Genomic DNA, 22,637 nt, shown 5'->3' on the forward strand with positions numbered 1-22,637 from the left:
TGGTTGTGGCACGGGGAGAGGGGGGAACCGGTGACGCGGCGGCCTTGGGGGTACGGGGTTGGGGGGGAGGTGGCGGGGGTCCCGTGGCGCCTGGTGTTCGTTCCCATTGTGGCTGGGGTCCTCCGGGGACATGAGTAGGACCTGTGGTGGCTGAGGGGAGCCGGGACGCGGAGCGTTTGGGGGGTACGGGGCGGGGATGTACCAATCGTTGTGTGGGTCCTGGGGAAGGAGGAGAGGGGGCGGTAGCGGTGGTGCCAGGCTCTCACTCCAGTTGTGGTACGGGGAGGGGGCTGGGGGCCATGGTGGGGAGAGGTGCCGGTTGTGGCAGGGGCCCTGAGGAAGCAGTAGAGAGGAGAGCAAGGAGGGGAAGGTACTGGTGCTGCTGAGCGCTCGGTCCGATGGTGACGGGGGTTCTGGGGAAGGAGCGGGGATGGGAGTGGAGCAGGGGGGGCTGGAGAGCTGGTAATGCGGGGAGTTTGGGGGTACGGGAGAGGGAGGTACCGGTGATGCTGAGCACTTGGTGCGGTTGTGGCAGGGGGGAGGCTGGGCAGGATCACTTGGGGCTGGGGAGCGGGGGATACAGTGGTGGGTGCTGTGGCAGGGGTTGTGGAGAAGGAGGGTAGTGGAGAGGTACTGGTTGTGGGAGTCTCTTGGTCTGGTTGTGGTGGGGACCCTGGGGAAGGTGCGGAGTTAGGGAACTGAAGGGAGATGGAGGCTGGGCAGCACCAGTTGAGGCTGCGGAGCCAGTAACGCACGGGGCTTGGGAGACACTGGATGGGGGGGTGGTACCGGTACAGTTCTGTGACCTGCTGCTAGTTTGAGTGGTTGGAAATTACTGAGAGCATCTTTCTAGTTACTCTTCAATGCAAGTGTGAAATTTATTCTTGGCTGTTCTTCCCAGGAATGGTTGCAGAGGTGTGGTGCGCAGCTTCTGCTGCTCAACACCCAGACTTGGCTTTTCCTGGAACGATTGGGTTTTGGAAAACGAAACACTTCTGGTTTCATGAACAGGCAGTGATGCTCTGGACCGGGTGTGTCCCAGACTGTACGAAGGGCACTGTGGGGTGTGGGCTTCCTTTTGGTGTAAAACAGTGTATAAAAGGGTGTATAGAGGAGTTTAGGAGCTGTAGAGAAGCTGTCAGACCTGGATGAAAGAAAACATGTGTGTTTACAGTTTAACTTAAATTGATGGTGACCAAACGGAGAGTACTTGATAGTTCATTGCTATCCTGGATGTTGAAATTCCTGGAAAACCTGAATGGGTTTTAAAAAAATACCAAAATCAATGAATCGTGGAATGGTTTGAGTTGGAAGAGAACTTAAAGCCCATCCAGTTCCAACCCTGTGACATGGGCAGGGACACCTCCCACTGGATCAGGGCAACCCAACTTCTCTGGGCAGTCTGGGCCAGGGGCTCCCCACCGTCATCATGAAGAATTTCTTCCTGATGTCTAATCTAAATCTTGCCCCCTCCAATTCAAAGCCTTTCCTGCTCATTCTGTCACTACATGACGTTGTAAGAAGTCCCTCTCGGTGTGGGCTGTGTCTTACCGCTTTCTAAACTCAGTAGTTTTGTGCTGCCATGGAGTGGTCAATGCTGCCAGCTGGGAATTTTGCCTGGATAATGTTAGTGTTTTCAGTGGTGGAGCCAACGCCTGCCAGCGCCAATGTAGAGAAAGGCTAAAATTCCTCTGACTGGGATAAGGTTCAGGATCTGTCCGGTTCGGCTTGGTTGGCTTTGGTGGAAAAAGCTGAAATGCTGTGTTTGCTTGTAGAAGAGCTTAGAGCAAGGCAGCATTACCAGATGTGTCTGTGGATACATCGATGGGTGCTGTAAAGGTGGGGTGGGTGCCTGCCTGAATGGGGTAAAACTGCACTGAAAAAGAATTTGGAAACAATAGCTTTTGAAAGTTAAGAAAATCCCAGTGCAGCCCTGTGAGCGGCAAGCAGAGACAGAAGGCGTGTTCCTGCAGTTCTCAAGCAGTGCATTTCCACTAGCAGCTGGCAAATAGAATTTAACAGAAAATCAGACCTGGAAAGTCCTGTGAGTGTTGTAGAAATTCCCGTAGCACAGTGCAAATCCATGCATATGTCCTTTGGGAAGCATTTGATGAGGTGGGCTTCCAGGCCGAACCAAAATGGGTTTGTGTTGCCTGGTGGGGATCAAAGTGTTAACAGAGGTAGGAAGTGCTGGTAGGAGTGGATGGCCCAGGAGATTTTGAGAACGTGTGGATTGGGGACTAAATTCATTCATTTTTTCGATCTGGAGGACTGAAAACTGAAAACCTAGCTGCACATTAGGGTGTAAGACTCTTTACTTGCGACATCACTAGGGCATGAGTATCTCTGTCCCTTTTAGGGGTCTGACTGTGCTTCAGATTGCTCACCATGGCTTAAACACTGTCACACACTATGTTTCTAGTATTCAGATTAAGTTGCTTACATTGACAGCAAGGGAGATGAAAAATGAATTCTCAAGGTAAGCCTTAAATAAAAGCTGAATTCTTTCCAGGTTTAGCGGGGAAACCTGATCTGTCCTGAAAATGTTTAACAAGTCTTTTGGAACTCCATTTGGAGGCAGTACTGGCTTTGGGACAACCTCAACGTTTGGACAAAGTAAGTGATGCATCTAAACGACTCTTTGAGAGTGGCAGTATTTTCTTGTAGCGGTGCAGCCGGATGATCTAATGGCGGAGGGGATTGTGTGTGCGTGATGGAATCGGAACGCTGCCGGACTGTCTGGATCACTCGGCAGCAATAGGAATTAGGCTCATGAATCGTGTTTGGGAGCCCTAGGCTTCTCCACTAACACAGCTTTTAATCAGGAAAGACACCAGAGTTCCATATTTGCTTATTGAAGCAGTAGCAGCTCAGTTGCTTGGGAGGAGGCTGCCTTGCTAGGTCAGGGGGGAGAGTTGTTCAATCAGGACTGGATTTGTTAGGAAGGCTTGAGAGGCAAAAGCACGTAGCCTGAGGAGCATCTTCTGAAGACACACATTGTAAATAGTACCATGAGCAAAGTTTTAGCCATTAAAGCAGGGTATAAACTATCACATATGTTACGTTTTTTTAGGAAGGAAACAATAATTCTATTTACGTTGCTCCTAAACCAAGAAATTAGTAGAAATATCCCAGGCGCCAATATATCAGAAGTCATGCACAAACATCTTTTGGGGAACTAAACAGACGGTGACAGCGTTCAGTTTGCAGTATGTGTTTGAAATGTGGTTTCACCTCAACTGTTAATGCTGATTTTCAGATGCCGGCTTTGGTACTACGAGCGGAGGAGCATTTGGAACATCAGCCTTTGGGTCAAACAATAATACTGGAGGCCTCTTCGGGAGCACACAGACCAAACCAGGTACGGCTGTGTTATGGTAGTGGTGCAGAGTGCAACCTTGAAAGAAGGGTGTTAGTAAAAAGCGGGGAAGAAAAGCAAAAAGAAACCCAAGCAACTATCAATAAAAGCAACAACAAAAACCAAACAGACAACCACCATCCCTCTAAAACCTCAAAACAACCGAAACCCCTGAGGCAATTAATGATTACAAATGATTAATCATCTGTTTCTGTGTTTAGGAGGATTATTTGGTTCGACTACGTTCAATCAGCCAGCCACCTCCTCCACGAGCACTGGCTTTGGGTTTGGAACATCGACTGGGACATCCAATAGCCTATTTGGGACTACGAGCACCGGGGGAGGCCTCTTCTCATCCCAAAGTAATGCCTTTGCACAGAATAAGCCAGCTGGGTTTGGAAGTGAGTAGAACTGCCACCTCTCTTGAGCATTGCTTGTTTCCTTTAACTGAAGAGTACAGAACACTGGGTGGACAAGTGGGTCTTGTACAAGTGTTAACGTGAAGGTTGGTTGTTTCTCCTGAAGGATACAGTGATGATGTTGTGATCCACAGCAGCCAGGAGTGAACCTGATGTGCTGCAAAATCCGTAGCTGCGATTCTAGCAGCAAGTTTTAAAATAAATTAAAATAGGTGGCATTTTCTATTCTTAAGTATCTTTTGATGCTGTTTGATTTCAGCCTTTATTCTGCTGTTGTAGAGCAGTTACGGTTGGTTTTGCCTCTGGCACTAGAACACTTGAAATGCCTCAAGCTCTGCTGTAACTCCAGGAAACAGAACTGCTTGCAGACCCTTCTGAGAAAAGGAACCTCACTGGTTCCCTTCGTACATGTCATTCTTAGTGCTGCTGGGAGCAGAGTGGAACTGGCTGCTGTTGTGATCCCAGTGTTTCCTGGGGTGATGAGTTCAGGGCAGGCTTCTACAGCAGAATATTGTGTTAGCAGACTGTTAGTTTCTGTCTCTGCTGTAAAAAACATTTTCCTAGCAGTTTTGTCTATTTCCAAACTATTTTGTAATTTGAAGGAAGTGTTTGGATTTAAGTTTTAAAATTCAGGTTTGGTGTATAACTGATATTTTATTTTCTGTCTTTTTCAAGACTTTGGAACAAGTACCAGCAGTGGAGGCCTCTTTGGAACCACTAACACTACTTCCAATCCTTTCGGGAGTACATCTGGATCTCTTTTTGGCCCAACTAGTTTTACCGCTGCCCCAACTGGCACGACCATTAAGTTCAACGTAAGTTCTGGGTTTCACAGAATCACAGAATAACCAGGTTGGAAGAGACCCACCGGATCACCGAGTCCAACCGTTCCTACCAAACACTAAACCATATCCCTCAGCACCTCGTCCACCCGTGCCTTAAACACCTCCAGGGAAGGTGACTCAACCACCTCCCTGGGCAGCCTGTTCCAGTGCCCAATGACCCTTTCTGTAAAGAATTTTTTCCTAACGTCTAGCCTAAACCTCCCCTGGCGGAGCTTGAGGCCATTCCCTCTTGTCCTGTCCCCTGTCACCTGGGAGAAGAGGCCAGCACCCTCCTCTCTACAACGTCCTTTCAGGTAGTTGTAGAGAGCAATGAGGTCACCCCTCAGCCTCCTCTTCTCCAGGCTAAACACCCCCAGCTCTCTCAGCCGCTCCTCGTAAGGCCTGTTCTCCAGCCCTTTCACCAGCTTTGTTGCTCTTCTCTGGACTCTCTCCAGAGCCTCAACATTCCTTCTTAATCTGAACCCATTTACTGTGGGAAACATATTTTGCAGTTATTTATCTACTGTCTTGGTCACTGAACTGAAAAAATGAGTAGTTTGTGTGCCATTCTGCAGTATTCTGGAATGGTTTGAAAACATCCCTGTTAGTGGAACCGCTGCAGTGAAACGGGAAGTCCAAAGTCTTGTTAGACTCGCTGGGTTTACCACTCTTGTTAAAGCTGAAGAGGCAAAACAGCTCTTAAAATGGAGCCTTCTCAGGAAGGGAGGAAGTGCCTTGAATTCGGGGTGATCTGTGCTAAATGCTGACAGTATTAAGGGTTAAAGACACCTCAGAATGGGTCAAAATCAATGCAGTTCTCAGCGTGGCTTTGGAAATGTCAGCTGAAAAGTGAAGACTGCCCTGTGTTTTCTGGATGACCTCCCTTTAAGAAAGGGTTGGAAAATGTCTTGAAAGTCCTGTGGTGTCTGAAAAACAGAGGGTGGCTCTTTAAGGAAGCTGTGGTGAGAGTTGGGTAGCTGATACTGTCCAGAAAGAAGTGTTCTTGTTCCCAAATACCTGTTCATGTAGATTTCAGCCCTTTCAATTTCTAGACTGAGCTGGTTTAACAGACTGAGACTTAGTCGTTTCTGGATGTAGGCAGAGCTGTCATGATAACTCGAGCAGTCAGAGTGTGTACCTCTATTAGCACAGTTAAATGGGGGATAATGAAATCTATGTCCAGTTAGAAGATTTGTCTCACTAATTAAGGTAAACTATTCTTAAAGTGAGCTGAAAGGTAAATTGTACTGTTTTGAGTGTTACTGAGTTGAATTCCACTGTTGATTGCTACTGGACGTGCCTTGGCGCTGTGTGAGGCTGCAGCCATACAGATAATAGGAATGGACTGCTCCAGGTGCTGAGCTGCATCTGTGTTCTAACAGCATCTCCCCAGAGCACTGACTGCAGTAACGGAATCTGGGTTTTCAACTTGTATCTTAATGTGTTCTTTTGCAGCCACCAACTGGTACAGATACTATGGTGAAATCCGGTGTTAGCACTAACATCAACACCAAGCACCAGTGCATCACTGCCATGAAAGAGTACGAAAGCAAATCTCTCGAGGTCAGTCAACCTCAATCATGCTTATCTTGTTTTTGTTGGTGAGCGTTGGTTTAGCAGAGCTTTTTTGACTGTAATAAGTATCTTCTGTGCTTTTTTAATGAGAGTACAGCCTTTAATATCTGCATCACTCACAGAAGACAGGTATTGTCAGATAAATCGTGTCGTGCATCATTATGTTAATTGTTTGTTTTTAAATACTTAACGCTCCTGTTTTCGAAGAGCTAGGATTCCACCTTGCTGTGTGCCAGAAGGATAAGAGATTGAGAGCAATCCTGCACTGCTGAGATAATGGCAGAATCTCAGACCAAACTGGGTTGTTTAATATAAACTAACATTCCCAAGTGTTTAACCTGAAGCCTTTTCCTTTCAAGTTGACTTATTTGATACTTCAAACCAAGTCTTATACTCAAAAGATCTGAAAAGCTTAGGGGAGTAAAACTGAATCCCACACATGAGTTCAAGTTTAGGTCCTGTTTCTGGTGTCCTTTTTAGAAATATAGGTGTTAGTTTTTCTTGATGCCTTCATCTTGGTGTAGGCATGAGTGCTGTGTAAGCATGCTGTAAGTAGGCTTGAGTGCTGTGTAACCATGCTTTTCACTGTGTGAAAAGAATGCTTAGAGAGAACGGGGTTTTCATTTTCTAGGAACTCCGCTTAGAAGACTACCAAGCCAATAGGAAAGGCCCCTCCAATCCTGTAGGAGCAGGAGCAGCTGCAGGCTTGTTTGGCTCATCCACCGCTACATCAAGTACAGCTACAGGACTCTTTGGCTCTTCTACAACTAATACAGGCTTTTCATATGGACAAAACAAAACCGCTTTTGGAACCAGTAAGTGCTGCCTGTTCACTGCCGTTACTGTGACCAGATACGCAAACAGAATCACAGAATAGTTTTGGTTTGAAAAGACCTTTAAAATAGTCCAACCATTGATCCAGCCCTGCTAAGTCCACTACTACACCATGTCCCCAGGTATGACATCTACCTGCCTTTTAAACAGTTCCTGGAATGGTGACTCAACCACCTCCCTGGGCAGCCTCTACCAGTGCCTGAGAACCCTTTCAGTAAAGAAATTCTTCCCAGTGTTGAACTTAAAGCTTCCATGATGCATCTTGAGGCAATTTCCCTTTCTCCTGCTGCTGGCTGCCAGGGAGAGGAGACCAACCCACACCTTGCTACAATCTCCTTTCAGGCAATTGTAGACAGTGCTGAAGTCTCCGCTCCACCTCCTTTTCTCCAGGCTAAACAAGCCCAGGTCCCTCAGTCGTTCCTCTTAAGACTTCTTTGGAACCTTTCCCAGCTCTGTTCCCCTTCTCCAGATGTGTTCCAGAATATTCTATTAAGCTATTTAAAATTTGGTAGTGAAAAAAGATGAGGAAACACAGGTGAGAGCTAAGAATTTTACTTATCAAAATTCAGTAATTGGGTTCTTTGCAATAGAAATCTCTATTTACTCTTTGGGGGTCGCAGGCTTCCTCTGCATCCCCCAAGTTTTTCTGGAAAACAACTCATTGGTGTATCTGACTTTACAAGAACATTGGCTTATTCACGTGTAAAATAATGGGAAGGAAAACCAACCAGGGCATTGATAATGTGTGATTGCATTGATTGGTTTGTGGTGAGTTCAGGTTTCTACTGCTAATGAGAGCGTAAACTCACTAGAAGTGGATTTATAGTAGCCCAACTACACCTTGCCAGGAGCTCTTCTTCACCACAGAGCAGGGTTAGGATGCGGGCCTGTTATGCATGTTAGTGGGCAGTTGTGGTTGGACTTGATCTCAAAGGTCTTTTCCAAACAATTGTGCCATCCTGGTTTCACGCTGTCCAGTTTGGTATTCTTGGTCAAAAAGTAAACGCCAGGTGCAAAAGCAATTGATTCACAGAGGTGCTTGCCTGTCTGGTAGCTGCAGGTCGGTTGGGCTGACCAGAGAGCTGGCCTTTACTGTAAAAGATTGTGCTGCGAAGTTAAAGCATAAATTGTGCTATTAATTTCTGCTGCAAACTTAAGTGAAAGCAGATGTTTGTATTTGTGGAACTGAGCTATAAACAGAAACTGAAAATGTAGAAACAGAAGTGATTACCTGTTCTAAGAAGGGCAGTGCTGTCCTGAGTTAGGGTTGTGTCTGTTCTCAGAGACGTGGATCTATTGGAGTGGGTCCAGAGGAGGCCACGGAGATGATCTGAGAGCTGGAGCACCTCCTGTACGAGGACAGGCTGAGAGTTGGGGTGGTTCAGCCTGGAGAAGAGAGAGCTTCTGGGAGACCTTAGAGCAGATTTCCAGTGTGGAAAGGGGCTCCAGGAAAGCTGGGGAGGGGGTCTTGATCAAGGAATGGTTTTCAGCTGAAAGAGGGGCAGTGGAGATGAGATCTTATTGAGAAAGGTTTTCCTGTGAGGATGGTGGGGCCCTGGCCCAGGTTGCCCAGAGAAGTGGTTGAAGGCCAAGCTGGATGGGGCTTGGAGCTCCCTGAGCCAGTCGAAGGTGTCCCTGCCAATGGTGGAGGCATGGAACTGGATGGGCTTTGAGGTCCTTTCCAATCCAAACCATGCTGTAATTCTAAAGACTCGAGGGTTTTTAACCAATGTGTTTATATTGTAGGTACAACTGGCTTTGGAACAGGAACAACGGGGGGTCTTTTTGGTCAGCAATCGCAAACTACAAGTCTGTTTAACAAACCATTTGGTCAAGCCACAACAACGCAGAACACTGGCTTTTCCTTTGGCAATACCAGCACTCTGGGGCAGCCGAACACCAACACAATGGTGAGATAAATGGTTTGAACCCTTAAAGGTTTAAGTTACATTGTAGCTTCTCCTGCTTGACAGGGGATGCTGCAATACTGGCATTTAAATTTTCCTCAGGTTGTAGTAAAAGTAGGACATGAGGCTTTGAACACTGCTGAGCTGCCAACTTCTTGCCAGTCATAATGGTTCATTCGTGATTACTAGAGAGCAGTTCAGCTTTTAACAAATAACATTTCCCATTCCCTTCTTTAAGCAGTTTCCTCTATCAGTTCAACTATTCTCAATCATGTTCACGCAGATAATGTCGTGTCATTCTGTGGGAATTACTTAGCAGTTTTATTTCCTGGTGGCTCATGAGCAGCATTCATGAGCTCTCTTGATAGAAAGATGCTGAATAGCTGCAACTTGTTGCACAGTGAGGGACCTTGGCACCAAATTTACTCTATTCTAACTCAATATGTTGTGACTTCTCCCAGAAAAAAATTGTTAAATTTTTTCTTTCTGACCTCCCTCTCTCAGAGTGATGAGGAGATTCCAATATTCTTTTTAAGCTCAGAACATGAATTCTTTGATTTTTGTTTTAATTTCCTTTTTGTAACTGATTTATTGGAGAATGACTGAAGCTTCTGAAATACTTTTTTCCCAATTTCCTTCCCAGCAAAAGTGAATAACATCATTTCATTGACTGTGTGCGTTAGTTCTGTTATCAGTGCTAGGCTTTGACAAGTGCTGCAGCGTGATCTTAACCTCACTCGTGTTGTAGGGTCTCTTCGGGGTGACCCAGCCTTCGCAACCCGGAGGCCTTTTTGGAACAGCGACCAATACAAATGCTGGTACTGGATTTGGAACTGGAACTGGTCTCTTTGGACAAGCGAACACGGGATTTGGTGTTGGTGGCTCGGTATGTCTGTACCTTAAAAAAAAAAGTGAAAAGGAAGTGGGGAAAAAGGGGGAAAATAGAAACAAACGGCTTGGAGTCTTGTTCCTGGGATTTGACCTCCATGAAAGCAGTGTTGTCTTAAGAGTTCAGATGCCTAACATACACAAAATGACACTGATTTTGCAACTTGAAGGACACGCTATGAGCGTGTGTAATAGAACTGGTGTTGCAGAAGTAGTGTTTATATCAAGGGATGTCTTGAGTGATAAAAAACAACAGGAGAGCCTGAGCATCGTGATTCCTGAATATCGCTCAGACTTCTCGATGTAGAGTTGAAAATGCAGGTGTTTAAGTTGTGAGGATGATATAACTAAAAATAAACTTGATATTGAGTCATTTTGGTATAACAAAGCGAAAATACTTGTCTCCAGAGGGTGCTTGCTGTGTCCTAGTGGGTGGCTTGCAGATAATGCACCTCTACTGGGTTCTGTAGACCAAGTTGTGCTTGGCATCAGCTCTATGTTCTCACCTGCGGCAAAACACCAATGCATTTCCATTAACATCAGTCTTGTCAGGTTTCCAAATTCCTGTTTTCTTCCTTCCAGACCCTGTTTGGTAATAAACCTGCTGGATTTGGAACCACCACAACCAGCGCGCCGTCATTTGGCACAACCACCGGCAGTGGGCTCTTTGGTAAGAAACCAGCCCTGGCTTTAGGAATACAAATACTTCCAGTTTTGGCACAGTTAAAAGAAAAAAGTGTGTTTTCGGTCACTTAAGGCAGTATTGCAAATACCACACACCTGGTTGCCGAATATTGCATGCTGAATGGTTAGGAGTGTTAATACTCTCAGGTAAGCCAGAGGTTTGATGCGTGTTGTCACAAGGAAACGCTTGGGTTGCTGTTTTATACCTTTTCTTTTGGTGGTACATCCTGGCTCAAGAAGACTGATCACTAAGTAAGTAGTTAAGTAAATATATCACTCTTTCCATGAGTGCTTAAGAGGAGGTGAAACATGATTAAGAAATAGCGAAATCAAATATTTCGGAAAACAAATGTTTTAAGTGGCCATAAAAACCCTGTGGTGGCAAAGGAATGCTGAAGGATGTCAAGTTTGGAGAACTGTGGAATAGTTTGGGTTGGAAGGGACCTCAAAGAGCAGCTTCTACATTGGTTGGGCACCCACATCACCTGCAACATCTTGCTGCTTGGGCTACAGCGTGAGTATGGGCAAGCCCTCTACTCTGACATCACCTCTGCCTGGCAGGCGCTGTGGGTGCAGTGTGGGATCAGCCCAGGGAACGTTATTTTGTATGAACAGAGACCAACCCCTGCCAGACTCCTCAGGACCTGTGGATGTGGGTTTCCAGTTGCACCACGGGAGGTTGATAAGAGGAATATAGTAGGAAAAATCCCTTCACGGAAAGAGTTCTCAGGCAGTTGCAGAGACTACCCAGGGCAGTGGTTGAGTCACCATCCCTGGAGGAGTCTGAAAGATGACTAGACAAGGTGCTCAGGGATGGTTTAGTAGTGGACAGGTATGGTTGGGCACTATCTCAAAGGTCTTTTCCAACCAAATGATTCCATGATTCTGCACATCTCATCAAGTCCCATGGCATTGTGTCCCTTCAGGTTCCTCAGCAACATCTGTAACTTGGCAGTGTCATAAGGTGATCTTGCACCGCAGTGAGGGTTAAACTAGAGTGGAGTGAAGGATCAAAATCCTGAAGAACTTGGCCTTGTGTTAGCATTGGCCTCTGACTTCAGTGTTGGATTATAGTGCTGTGTTATCAATCAGGAGAGATGTGTAGAGACGGTCAAATAAAGGACAGTCTGCCTTCACAGGGCTTGTGTTGGAATCTGCTTTGGTTTTGTTCTTGACTCTGAGAGCAACCAAACTGTGCTAAAAGCAAGTAGGAGTGGGTTTAGATCCTGACTTTTCTGTGGGTTTGGGGGTTTATTTTAGTTGTATTGATGATCAAGTCGAATGTGCGGCTGGCCTGCCAGAATGAGGTGGAGGGGGAATGTTGTCAGGCTCTTGGGCTGCCAGGGCAACATGTCAGCAACAGCAGTTTCATAGTGTTGACTATCTTCGGGCAAACTTAATGCACGGCATCGATGAGAGTTGCTCCCACATCTTGTTCTGCTGTTCTCCAAGTCTTCCTCACCATGTTAGTGTGCCGATACTGTTTGGTAGTGAACAGTATCAATTGCAGCGTGTGGTTTTAGTTTGCCTGCATTACTTAGTGATTTAACTTATAGGAAAAAGGGACTTAGGCTCTAAGGTGTTCCTGATGTTGGTCCACGTCCGCAGTTTCCTCATTCAGTCCTGTCTTCACACACTCACCAACCACAGGGCGGTTTCATAATCTCCAGAACTGATCTGTCTAATGTTAGATTTGGGTTGCTCTTCATTACAGTTATAGATTACTTTGAACTGTGTGCTTGTCACCTGCTTCATTGTTAAGAATCAGGAGTGCGTGTGTGGGATAAATGGTATAAAACGGGATTTTTTCCTTCTGGGCAGTTGAAAAAACTGAAAACGCTTTACTTGTTGCCACATACAGCATCACCATCTCCATTCTGGCTTTCAGTAAAACTCTGCCATTAGAGCTGGTGATAGTTGGGTATTTAAATGTATGTTTTTAATTTCGTCTCTAATAGTATTAGATTAATGAGCTACTGCTTCTGTTCTCACAGGTTTTGGTGCCAACACTGCTGGAAACAGTTTGTTTGGAAATAAGCCTGCTACTGGGACTCTGGGAACTGGACTAGGAACAGGATTTGGAACAGGTGAACAGTTTGCCAACTTATTTCACATCAACCTGAGCGACATCCTCAAACTTCAGTGATAATACAGCCTTTATGTTACTTGCCAATTCTGTAGTAAAGGCTGTGGGTGTTTTAGCTTGAAGCCGTGAATCTCGGTCTCAAATCAGAATGAGGCAGAGCTTGCTAACATGGCGCTGGGTCACTCATCAGCACTTGTGGGCAGCGTTGCTTGCAGTGGTGGCTAATGGCTCAAAGCTGGTGATGTCTTCTGGTCTGATTGCACAAGTCTTTCATGACTGCCCGCAGCACTCATGGACGTGTTGGGTGTTTCTTGTAGTTCAATAAATAATTGATTTCTTGTGGGATAAGTTGGCTTTGTCACAGCCTTGCAGTAAATGAGTCATCTCTTGTGTCACAGCTCTTGGGGCAGGACAGACATCTTTATTTGGAAACACCCAGCCTAAACTTGGTGGGACACTAGGTACAGGAACGTTTGGAGCACCAGGATTCAACACATCAACAGCCACTCTGGGCTTCGGAGCCCCTCAGCCTGCTGTGGGTAAGTGGATGTTCACTCAGGTTTAATTGCTGCTTCCTCCCTTGCTGAAACACAAGAGTACATCCTACACGAGCGCTTTGATGGGGGGAAAAGTGTTTGAGCATCTGTTGGAGGCCACTTCTGTTCTCAGTAGCAGTAGAGGACGTGTTAGTGACAGCATTTTGTGCTAATTATGAATTACTTGAGGCACTTCAGGTGTATTTTTTTAACATTAATAGTTTCAGCTGTTTTAAAGCTTTGTCTTCAAAATTACTAGTATTATTTCCCTTCACTGAATTTCAGACAGTAACAGTAGGTGCTTAGAAAAAAAGGGGAATATAGTGTTAGTAGCTTCAGTAATTCCAGGTAGGAGAGTGAGCTATACTGAATCAACATACTATGCTGTTGGTGAAATAAACGGTCCTTAGGTTCAGGCTATGATTTTCTAAGAAGGACCTGGGGCTTTAGAAGTGAGTCCAGAGGAGGCCGTGTCCCCTCAGCCTTCTCTTCTCTAGGCTAAAGACCTTATTGCTCTGTACAACTACCTGAAAGGAGGTTGTGGAGAGGAGAGAGCTGGCCTCTTTTCCAAAGTGGCAGGTGATGGGACAAGAGGGAATGGCGTCAAGCTCCGCCAGGGGAGGTTCAGCTTCCAGTATGGAAAGGGGCTCCAGGAAACCTGGGGAGGGACTTTTTACAAGGGCATGGAATGGTAGGATGAGGGGGAATGGCTTTAAATTGGAAGGGGAAAGATTTAGATTCGACATTAGGAAGAAATTTTTCATGATGAGAGCGGTGAGGCCCTGACCTAGGTTACCCAGAGAAGCCATGGCTGCCCCCTCTCTGCAGGGGTTGAAGGCCAGGCTGGATGGGGCTTGGAGCCCATGATCCAGTGGGAGGTGTCCCTGCCCATGACAGGGGGTTGACACTGGTTGGGCTTTGAGGTCCCTTACAACTCAAACCAGTCCATGGTTCTATGAAGGTCTTGACAGGCCAGACTTGCGCTACTAATGTTCAGCTCTCTGTGCCCTCAGCTTCTCACCAATAAAAACTTACCAAATGTGGCTACAAATTCTAGTGAGAGACTGGAATCTCGCTGCTGCAGTAATGGTGACCGAAGAGCGGGGAAAGGAGTGCTGGAGTTTGTGTTGTGAATTGAATTCCTGTGAGGAGATCCTCTGACTGGGAGAATTGCCTTTATACCTACCTCGGTTCTATTAGTAAAACGTGCTAAAAATCACTGTTCTTTTTTTAGCACTGACAGACCCGAATGCGTCAGCTGCCCAGCAGGCGGTCCTTCAGCAGCATCTCAATAACTTGACTTACTCACCCTTTGGAGATTCCCCACTCTTCAGAAACCCTATGTCAGACCCAAAGAAAAAAGAGGAGGTAAGCACCTGTACCCTTAATGAGTTTAGTGTTAAGATTTGAAATTAGTTTTGTTCTCACTGTCTTCAAGTAAGTACACAGCAAGCAGCGAAACAAGTTGCAATCTGTAAACTCGTACAGATGCAGTGGCTTTTTATGCTCTCCAGGTCCCAAACTGTTTATGTTGTGGCCTTGTTCACTGTTTGATTGCAGCAGGGCCTTGACTTTGGTATTCTTGTTAAGCTCACTGCTGCTAGGTGAGAGGAAAGATGGGCGATTGTATGTGCTTGGAGTATTTTTAGTGTTTAGCATAAGCTTTGCTCGTGGCAGTCTCTTGCCCTTTTGATTCTTTTTAAAAGACAACAGAACAAATACTGTTCAGACACTAAGTATTAGAGGATGTCATGAACAGCTGCTGACCCCAGTAGATGCCAGGAGCTGGGGATTTCTCTAGCATGGTTTGCCTGGAGACCCAGGGAGTCTCCTTCACAGGGCATGGCTGCCGTTTTTCCACTTGCAGGCATAAAGAGTTTTGGAGCTGAGCACGTATCCCAGATGCATGTGTGCACAGAGCACGCTGACGCAGCTGCACAGACAAGATGCTGCCCTCAGCAGCAGCCACATCACATTGGCAGGACTCCCATAAAACATACAGCCCTGTCCTCTTCCTCCTCTTTGACTGAAAGGGTCTTCGGGCACTGGAACAGGCTGCCCAGGGAGGTGGTTGAGTCGCCTTTAGTGAAGGTGTTTAAAAGACTGGTGGATGAGGTGCTGAGGGGCATGGTTTAGTGGTTCATAGGAGTGGTTGGACTTGATGATCTGATGGGTCTTTCTAACCTGGTGATTCTGTGGGTTAATGTTCCCTGGTGGAAGAATAGATGCTCACGCTCTCCAGACCCACCTGCACATCTGGAGACTCCTCAGGCATTACCATGGTCTCTCTGAGAGCATGCCCCTCTTGCCTACTCCTCTGGTCTCCTGCTCACTGCCTTATCCAGCATGATACTTGTTGCTAAAAGAAGCACACGCTCATTTCATGCGCACCCTGTGCTCACGGTTCCTTCAATATTGGCATGAGCCCTTTGCCTCTCAGATAAGCCTGCCAGGACCAAGAACCTTCTACCTGTGGGCTGGCCCAGCCTGAAGCTTGCTACACATTTATATACACCTTCCACACACCTCATGAGGTCTGGGGGTGATAAGTGCTCCCTCTGTCCCTCACTGCCAGCAGCTGGCACGTCGTGAGCTGTGGATGTTGTGTGGAGACCTTCACTTGGCTCCACTTGGACACACACCTATTCCTTGCCCAGGGGCTGGAGCAGAGACCCTCGTCCTCTCCAGGCACTGAGGTTGCTCCTCATTCCAGCTGCAGGATGCACACACCCCCAGTCTGATGCCAGCTGCTGTCTCACAGCTCACAGGAGGTCCCGGTTGGCCCTCTCCAAAACTATGCCCATTGTTTATTAGCAGCCCATCAGTGAGAGACTGCAGGTTTTGGTTTTCGGCATTGTTAACATAAGCTGCTGTTGAGCAGCCTGGTCTCTGGTTTTGTTGAGTGTTACCCTGTTTATTCTATCCCCTTTGCCTTTAGAAGGTCCTTGAATGACAGCCTTAACATCTCGAGCACTCACCATCCACAAACTCTTACAGTAAGTAGTGTGAAAGTTCCAATTCTACAACTCTTTTGTTTCAGAGGCTGAAACCAACAAACCCAGCAGCTCAGAAGGCCTTAACAACACCTACCCACTACAAATTGACTCCCCGTCCAGCGACCAGAGTGCGACCAAAAGCCCTGCAGTCAGCTGGTTCGGCTAAATCTCACCTCTTTGATGGTCTGGATGATGACGAACCATCTCTGTCTAATGGTGCATTCATGCCAAAGTGAGTTTTGCTTTTGTGTATGTAGAGGGAGGAGGTGGTGCAAGAGTAAACTCCTGTGGCAGCTGGTTCAAATATGAATAGCAGTACCAGGTTTTGTGTAAAATCATAGAACGCCAGAATACACCCAAATTCCTCTTTGGTGGTGGGGATTAATGTTTGTTGTGGGTATGTGGTGGTTTTTTTTCAGGAAGAGCATTAAAAAGTTGGTTTTGAAGAACCTCAACAGCAGCAATCTGTTCTCACCTGTCAATCGAGAAAATGATGACCTGGCTTCTCCTTCGGAGTACCCAGAGAATGGAGATCGGTATGTGGATTCATCGTGGAAGTGCTTGTACTTAGGAGAAACACAAACCAGTTCTGCCCGCCTAAATTATGGACAGAATAGGTAGTTATGTTCGGGGATGTACTCTTAGCTGTTCATTGAAAGCAAGTTAACCTGTTGTGAGACTCATTTCACCATAAACTGGCTGTGTGTTCTTCCAGTGTGGTCATACACCAATTCATTCCATCCAAAGTCAGGAGTTCGAAGAGGAATGACTTTCTGGTTGTGACTCTCTTCATTCCCTGTAGCGAGAAGCTAGGCCATTTCTTGGGGGAAGTGAGAAACCTGACCTTGAGGCGAGAAAAGCCTCTTCTGCTTAGTCCTCAGTGATCTGGGCATTGCAAGGGGGCTCCACAGATCCAGCTGTCTCATGATGTGGCCTTCAGGAAAGCTAGAGAGGGCTTTTTACAAGGGCACGGAGTGATAGGGTAAGGGGGAACAGCTTTAAATCAGAAGGGAGAAGATTTAGATTAGACACTGGGAAGAAATTCTTCACAATGAGGGTGGGGAGCCCCTGGCCCAGATTGCCCAGAGAAGTTGTGGCTGCCCCTCCCTGGAGGTGTTCAGGACCAGGTTAGATGGGGCTTGGAGCCGCCTGATCCAGTCAGTGGTGTCCCTGCTCATGGCAGGGGGTTGGAACTGGATGGCCTTTAAGGTCCTTTCTAACTCAAACCATTACATGATCCCGTGACCCCCAGCTTAGGTGCAGAATGGCAGAGGTTATCTAACAAGGGTAGGATGAAAGGGCATCACATCATCACTTCCCTCAATCATTCGTCCTGTTTGGCTTTTATATGAAAAGACACCAGAATTTTAATTCATTTAGAATTAAATAATGCAACTTTATTTCTTAAGATTCTTTTTGTCGGTGCCTCCTGACGAAAACCACAGACAAGATGGCGAGCGAGAGGAGGAGGAGGATCATCACGAAGTGAGCAGATTCTACACCAACCCCATTGCCAAGCCCATCCCACAGACCCCAGAGAACGCTGTGCACAGGCAGCAGAACAGCCTGGATGACACCGTTGTGGCTCTGAACATGCGGGCAGCTTTGCGGAATGGTCTGGAAGGCAGCAGTGAAGATGCCTCATTCCATGATGATTCCCTTCAGGATGAGCGTGAAGAGGAGCCTGAAGCAGTGTATCATCAACATCCTGCAGGTGAGGTTGCACTGGTGGCTTTAGATGTGCGGTTCCTGACAGCGCCTCATTAAAGTATTGCACTGGTTTAGACCCTCAACTTTTTCTCTTTCCCCTCTTTTCTACGGAACACAAATCTGAGTGATTCTCTTGAGTGAATGAGCAATTAAATTTCATCACCCAGTTTTGTTTTGAGGTAGTGAGATGTGCAAGAGGGAGAAGGAAGGCCGTGAAGGTGATGCAAGGGCTGGAGTACCTCCAGTACAAAGATAGACAGGGAGAGTTGGGGTTGCTCAGCCTGGAGAAGAGAAGGCTGCTGGGAGACCTTAGAGCAGCTCCTCCAGGAAAGCTGGGGAGGGGCTTTTTACAAGGGCAGAGTGGTAGGATAAGGGGGAATGGCTTTAAATTGGAAAGGGGAAGATTTAGGTTAGACATTCGGAAGAAGTTTTTCATGATGAGAGTGGTGAGGCCCTGGCCCAAGTTGCCCAGAGAAGTGGTGTCTGTCCCATCTCTGGAGGTGTTCAAGGCCCGGTTGGATGGGGCTTGAAGCCTCCTGATCCAGTGGGAGGTGTCCCTGCCTATGGCAGGGGGTAGAAACCAGAAGGGCTTTGAGGTCCCTTCCAACTCAAACCATTATTAGAGGGAGGTTATTCTCCCTCTGTACTCGGCACCTCGAATCCTGTGTTCAGTTCTGGGCCCCTCACCACAAGAAGGATGTTGAGGCTCTGGAGCGAGTCCAGAGAAGAACAACGAAGCTGGTGAGGGGGCTAGAGAACAGGCCTTGTGAGGAACGGCTGAGAGAGCTGGGGTTGGTTAGCCTGGAGAAGAGGGGGCTGAGGGGAGACTTTATTGCTCTCTACAACTCCCTGAGAGGAGGTCGTGGAGAGGAGGGAGCTGGGCTCTTCTCCCAAGGGCCAGGGGACAGGATGAGAGGGAATGGCCTCAAGCTCCGCCAGGGGAGGTTTAGGCTGGACATTAGGAAGAAGTTTTTCACAGAAAGGGTCATTGGGCAGTGGAACAGGCTGCCTAGGGAGGGGGTTGAGTCACCTTCGCTGGAGGGGTTTAAGGGACGGGTGGACGAGGTGCTGAGGGACATGGTTTTAGTATTTGATAGGAATGGTTGGACTTGATGATCCGGTGGGTCTCTTCCAACCTGGTGATTCTATGATTCAAAGCTCTTGAAGGTGGGAGCTTGTGGTCAGTCTCGTTCTCTATGCTGTTACAGGAATTGTTCTAACAAGAGCAGGCTATTACACCATCCCGTCCATGGAGGAGCTGGCAAAGTTGACCAATGACCAAAATGAATGTATCGTGACAGACTTCACCATTGGCCGCAAAGGTGAGCTCACTCAGCATCTTGAGGTGCCTCCAGAGGGCTGGAGTACCTCCTGTACAAGGACAGGCTGGGGGAGTTGGGATTGTTCAGCCTGGAGAAGAGAAGGCTGTGGGGAGATCTTAGAGCAGTTTCCAGTATGGGAAGGGGCTCCAGGAAAGCTGGGGAGGGGTTCTTAATCAGGGAATGAAGGGAGAGGATGAGGGGAAACAGTTTTGAGCTGCAAGAGGGGAGATTGAGATGATGTCTTAGGAAGAAATGCTCTCCTGTGAGGGTGGCGAGGCCCTGGCCCAGGTTTCCCAGAGAAGTGGTGTCTGCCCCATCCCTGCAGGTGTTCGAGGTCAGGTTGGATGGGACTTGGAGCCCCATGATCTGGTGGAAAGTATTCTTGTCCATTGCAGGGGTTTGGAACTGGGTAGACTTTGTCCCTTCCAACCCAAACCATTCCATAATTCTAAAATCCAGACTTGCTGGGGTGTTGATGCAAAACCAGTCCTTGTGGCTTCCTTTTGGCTTTGTCCCTGCTCTGGAGCTCACTGAGCTTACGGCTGATGGCACATGGTCAGTGTTTTCCCACTGGGAAGGAGCAATCACTTGTGCATTGTTCTGGGCATGTGAGAAAACTGGGTGGTGAGACGGGTAAAGGAGGAGCATAGTTTCTCTGACATGCAGGTTTTTTTTGAGGACCCATTGTAATGTTTTGGTTTGTTTTGCAGGTTATGGATCAATTTACTTCGAAGGAGAAGTAAATCTAACAAACTTAAATCTGGATGAAATTGTACATATCCGAAGAAAAGAGGTTATTGTTTATCCTGACGATGAAAGAAAACCACCTATTGGTGAAGGATTAAATAGGTAATCTTTAATTATGTGCTGTGTGGGGACAGGGACTGATAAGGACACATTTTTGCCAACAACCTACTGTGTCTCTGGCAGCCACCAAGAAATCTAAACCTGTGGTATGCGTTCAAATTGCAGGCTTATACATTTTCTAGATACTTGCAAGTTTCTGAACTAGAAATGGGGTTTAAAAGCCGTTTTGAGCCTACGTGTTCAGTTCCTAGCTGGTATCAGTGTACCTGAACAGCATTGCTTCAACATCTTGTGGTCTCTTAGACTTCATTTGCCTTTTACAGACGAGCTGAAGTGACCTTAGATGGAGTCTGGCCTACAGATAAAACATCCCGTTGCCTGATAAAAAGCCCTGAACGACTGGCAGAGATGAATTACGAAGGTAGACTGGAGTCTGTGTCTCGCAAGCAGGGCGCTAGATTCAAGGAATACCGCCCAGAGACTGGATCTTGGGTGTTTAAGGTAATGGTTTTGTTGTGAAGTGGCATAAGGAATATTGGAAGTAAACTGAAGTTACAACTCACCATTCAGCATCTTTGCTGTGAACTATCTGGAGCCATATAATCGCAAAATGGTTTGGGTTGGAAGGGACCTCAAAGCCCATCTGATTCCATCCCTTGCCATGGGCAGGGACACCTCCTGCTGGATCAGGTTGCTCCAAGCCCCAAGCAACCTGGTCCTGAACATCTCGAGGGATAGGGCAGCAACGATATCTCTGGGCAGCCTGGGCCAGGGCCTCTCCACCCTCATCTTGAAAAATTTTTTCCTAATGGCCAGTCTAGTTGTTTTTTTCCCCTTCAATTTAAAGCCAATCCCCCTTGTCCTCCCTCCCTAGCTTTCATGGAGCTTTCCATACTGGAAGCTGCCCTAAGGTCTCCCTGGAGCCTTCTTTTTTCCGGGCTGAACAACCCCAACTCTCCCAGACTGTTCTCGTATGGGAGGTGCTCCAGCCCTCGCGTCATCTCTGTGGCCTCCTCTGGGCCAATTCGAACAATTCCATATTCTTATATCTGGGATTCCAGAACTGGACACAAGGCTGCAGTTGGTGTCTCACCAGAGCAGAGGGGCAGAATCCCCTCCATTACTCTGCTGGCCGCGCTTCTTTTCATGCAGGCCAGGACACAGTTGGCTTTCTGGGCTGTGAGCACACAATTCTGGCTCATGTGGAGCTTCATCCACCAGCACCCCAAGTCCTTCTCAGCACTGCCCCTTCAGCTGTAGTAGGAAGCCTCCTCACCAAATGGATCAAACCTTTGGATGGCTGAGGGCCTGCACGCAGCAGGTCTTCTTGGTGCATACAGCAGCTGGATTTGTTCAGGTGCCACAGCTGCTGTGTGAGTGGGACAGTTACACCTGCTTGTTGGTTAGGACTTTCAGAATGGGTTGCCTGAAATCTCTTTTCCTGGGTATGACACATTTATCCTTCTTGTTATACAGGTGGCACACTTTTCCAAGTATGGCTTACAAGACTCAGATGAGGAAGAGGAGGAGCATCCTTCAAAAGTGGACACCAAGAAGCTAAAAACTACGCCTGTGCTGCCCCCAGGACATCTGCCGCCCCAGCAAATGGCCCTGAATGGCAAGCCAGCGCCTCCATCTCAGGTAGAAGGAGGACACTGAATAAAGGGGAGTTGGTAACATGAAATTTGAAGAGTAGCTGGTGCCTGGGGAGGGGTTGTTGAAGTAATGAGCAGCCTGGACACCCAAGAGCCAAAACCTTACACAAGCTTGGACAAACTCAGTCGCTCTTCTGAACTCTCTATGAGTGTTTGCATGTGCTTTGTCATTAAGATACTTGACATTTCATGCTGCGTGGGAGTGGGAAGACTTTAAACTCTTGCTTCTTAAATCTTGGTCTGGATGGAGTTTGGTGTGTTCACACCACTTTGGGGACAATACTTGTTTTTGTGAATACTGAACATACACTTTATAATCCTAATGCTTTGTGCTGCCTGCCTTGAATGATTCTGTGCGTTTATTTGACTTGACCATTATTTAGTTTTCTTTATATCTTATGAGTGTGCTCTATTTTCATTAAAAATTACCTTTTTAAGGCTGGTTATATGCTGGATTCTTAAGTGGTTTTGAGTGGATGTGACTGCTTCTATAGCTTTGTGAACATCCTCAGTGTTTCACCTCTGTCTCACATGGGGGAAGCATTTTATTCAGTTCATCAGTAACTCATAAAGTCTAATTTACATTAGGTGGGTTTAAAGGTCAGTCTGTTTGCATCTGTGATAGATTTGCATTCTCCAAATGTAATTAGCATGGATGTTGTCATGCTGAATTAGAAACTGCATGATTATGGGTGAAAAAGAGGCTGTTTGGAAGGTATCCTGGCCCTGATGGGGAAGAATAGACTCTGTGCCAGGTTTCAGTGGTCGGTGTGAGCAACCCACACCTTTTTAGTTGTAAACTGTCATAAAGCAGAAAACAAGTGCAGAGAGCAGACTTCTATTCCCAAAACTGGGTTCTCAGTTGCTTAGTTGTGAGTGCAAACCTTCAGGAGTTCGGGTGTGTGGGAGGGCTGAGCAGAGGGATGGAATGCGCTGAGAAGTTTTTGTGGCTGCGCATGCACTGGGTTTCTCTTCTGCCCTGCGGTGGTGTGTGCCTGCAGTGAAAGGTGAGCTCGCAGCTCGCTGAGGCATGAAT

General features: G+C 47.0%; 1 protein-coding gene across 1 annotated transcript in view; it reads left to right on the forward strand.

Moving 5' to 3' along the window:
• Positions 1-22,637, forward strand: part of NUP98 (nucleoporin 98 and 96 precursor) — a 43,907-nt gene that overhangs the window by 335 nt on the left and 20,935 nt on the right. The window contains exons 2-20 of the mRNA XM_069881674.1: positions 2,513-2,616; positions 3,260-3,361; positions 3,580-3,759; positions 4,453-4,592; positions 6,057-6,164; positions 6,808-6,991; positions 8,757-8,920; positions 9,666-9,803; positions 10,388-10,475; positions 12,484-12,576; positions 12,974-13,114; positions 14,346-14,479; positions 16,152-16,339; positions 16,527-16,643; positions 17,517-17,821; positions 19,026-19,139; positions 19,850-19,988; positions 20,270-20,447; positions 21,423-21,587. Of these exons, the coding sequence (XP_069737775.1) occupies positions 2,544-2,616; positions 3,260-3,361; positions 3,580-3,759; positions 4,453-4,592; positions 6,057-6,164; positions 6,808-6,991; positions 8,757-8,920; positions 9,666-9,803; positions 10,388-10,475; positions 12,484-12,576; positions 12,974-13,114; positions 14,346-14,479; positions 16,152-16,339; positions 16,527-16,643; positions 17,517-17,821; positions 19,026-19,139; positions 19,850-19,988; positions 20,270-20,447; positions 21,423-21,587 (2,751 nt within the window). The 5' untranslated portion in view covers positions 2,513-2,543. The remainder of the gene's footprint in view (positions 1-2,512; positions 2,617-3,259; positions 3,362-3,579; positions 3,760-4,452; positions 4,593-6,056; positions 6,165-6,807; positions 6,992-8,756; positions 8,921-9,665; positions 9,804-10,387; positions 10,476-12,483; positions 12,577-12,973; positions 13,115-14,345; positions 14,480-16,151; positions 16,340-16,526; positions 16,644-17,516; positions 17,822-19,025; positions 19,140-19,849; positions 19,989-20,269; positions 20,448-21,422; positions 21,588-22,637) is intronic.

This window comes from Phaenicophaeus curvirostris, unplaced genomic scaffold (assembly GCF_032191515.1).
Source record: "Phaenicophaeus curvirostris isolate KB17595 unplaced genomic scaffold, BPBGC_Pcur_1.0 scaffold_59, whole genome shotgun sequence".
Taxonomy (NCBI): domain Eukaryota; kingdom Metazoa; phylum Chordata; class Aves; order Cuculiformes; family Cuculidae; genus Phaenicophaeus; species Phaenicophaeus curvirostris.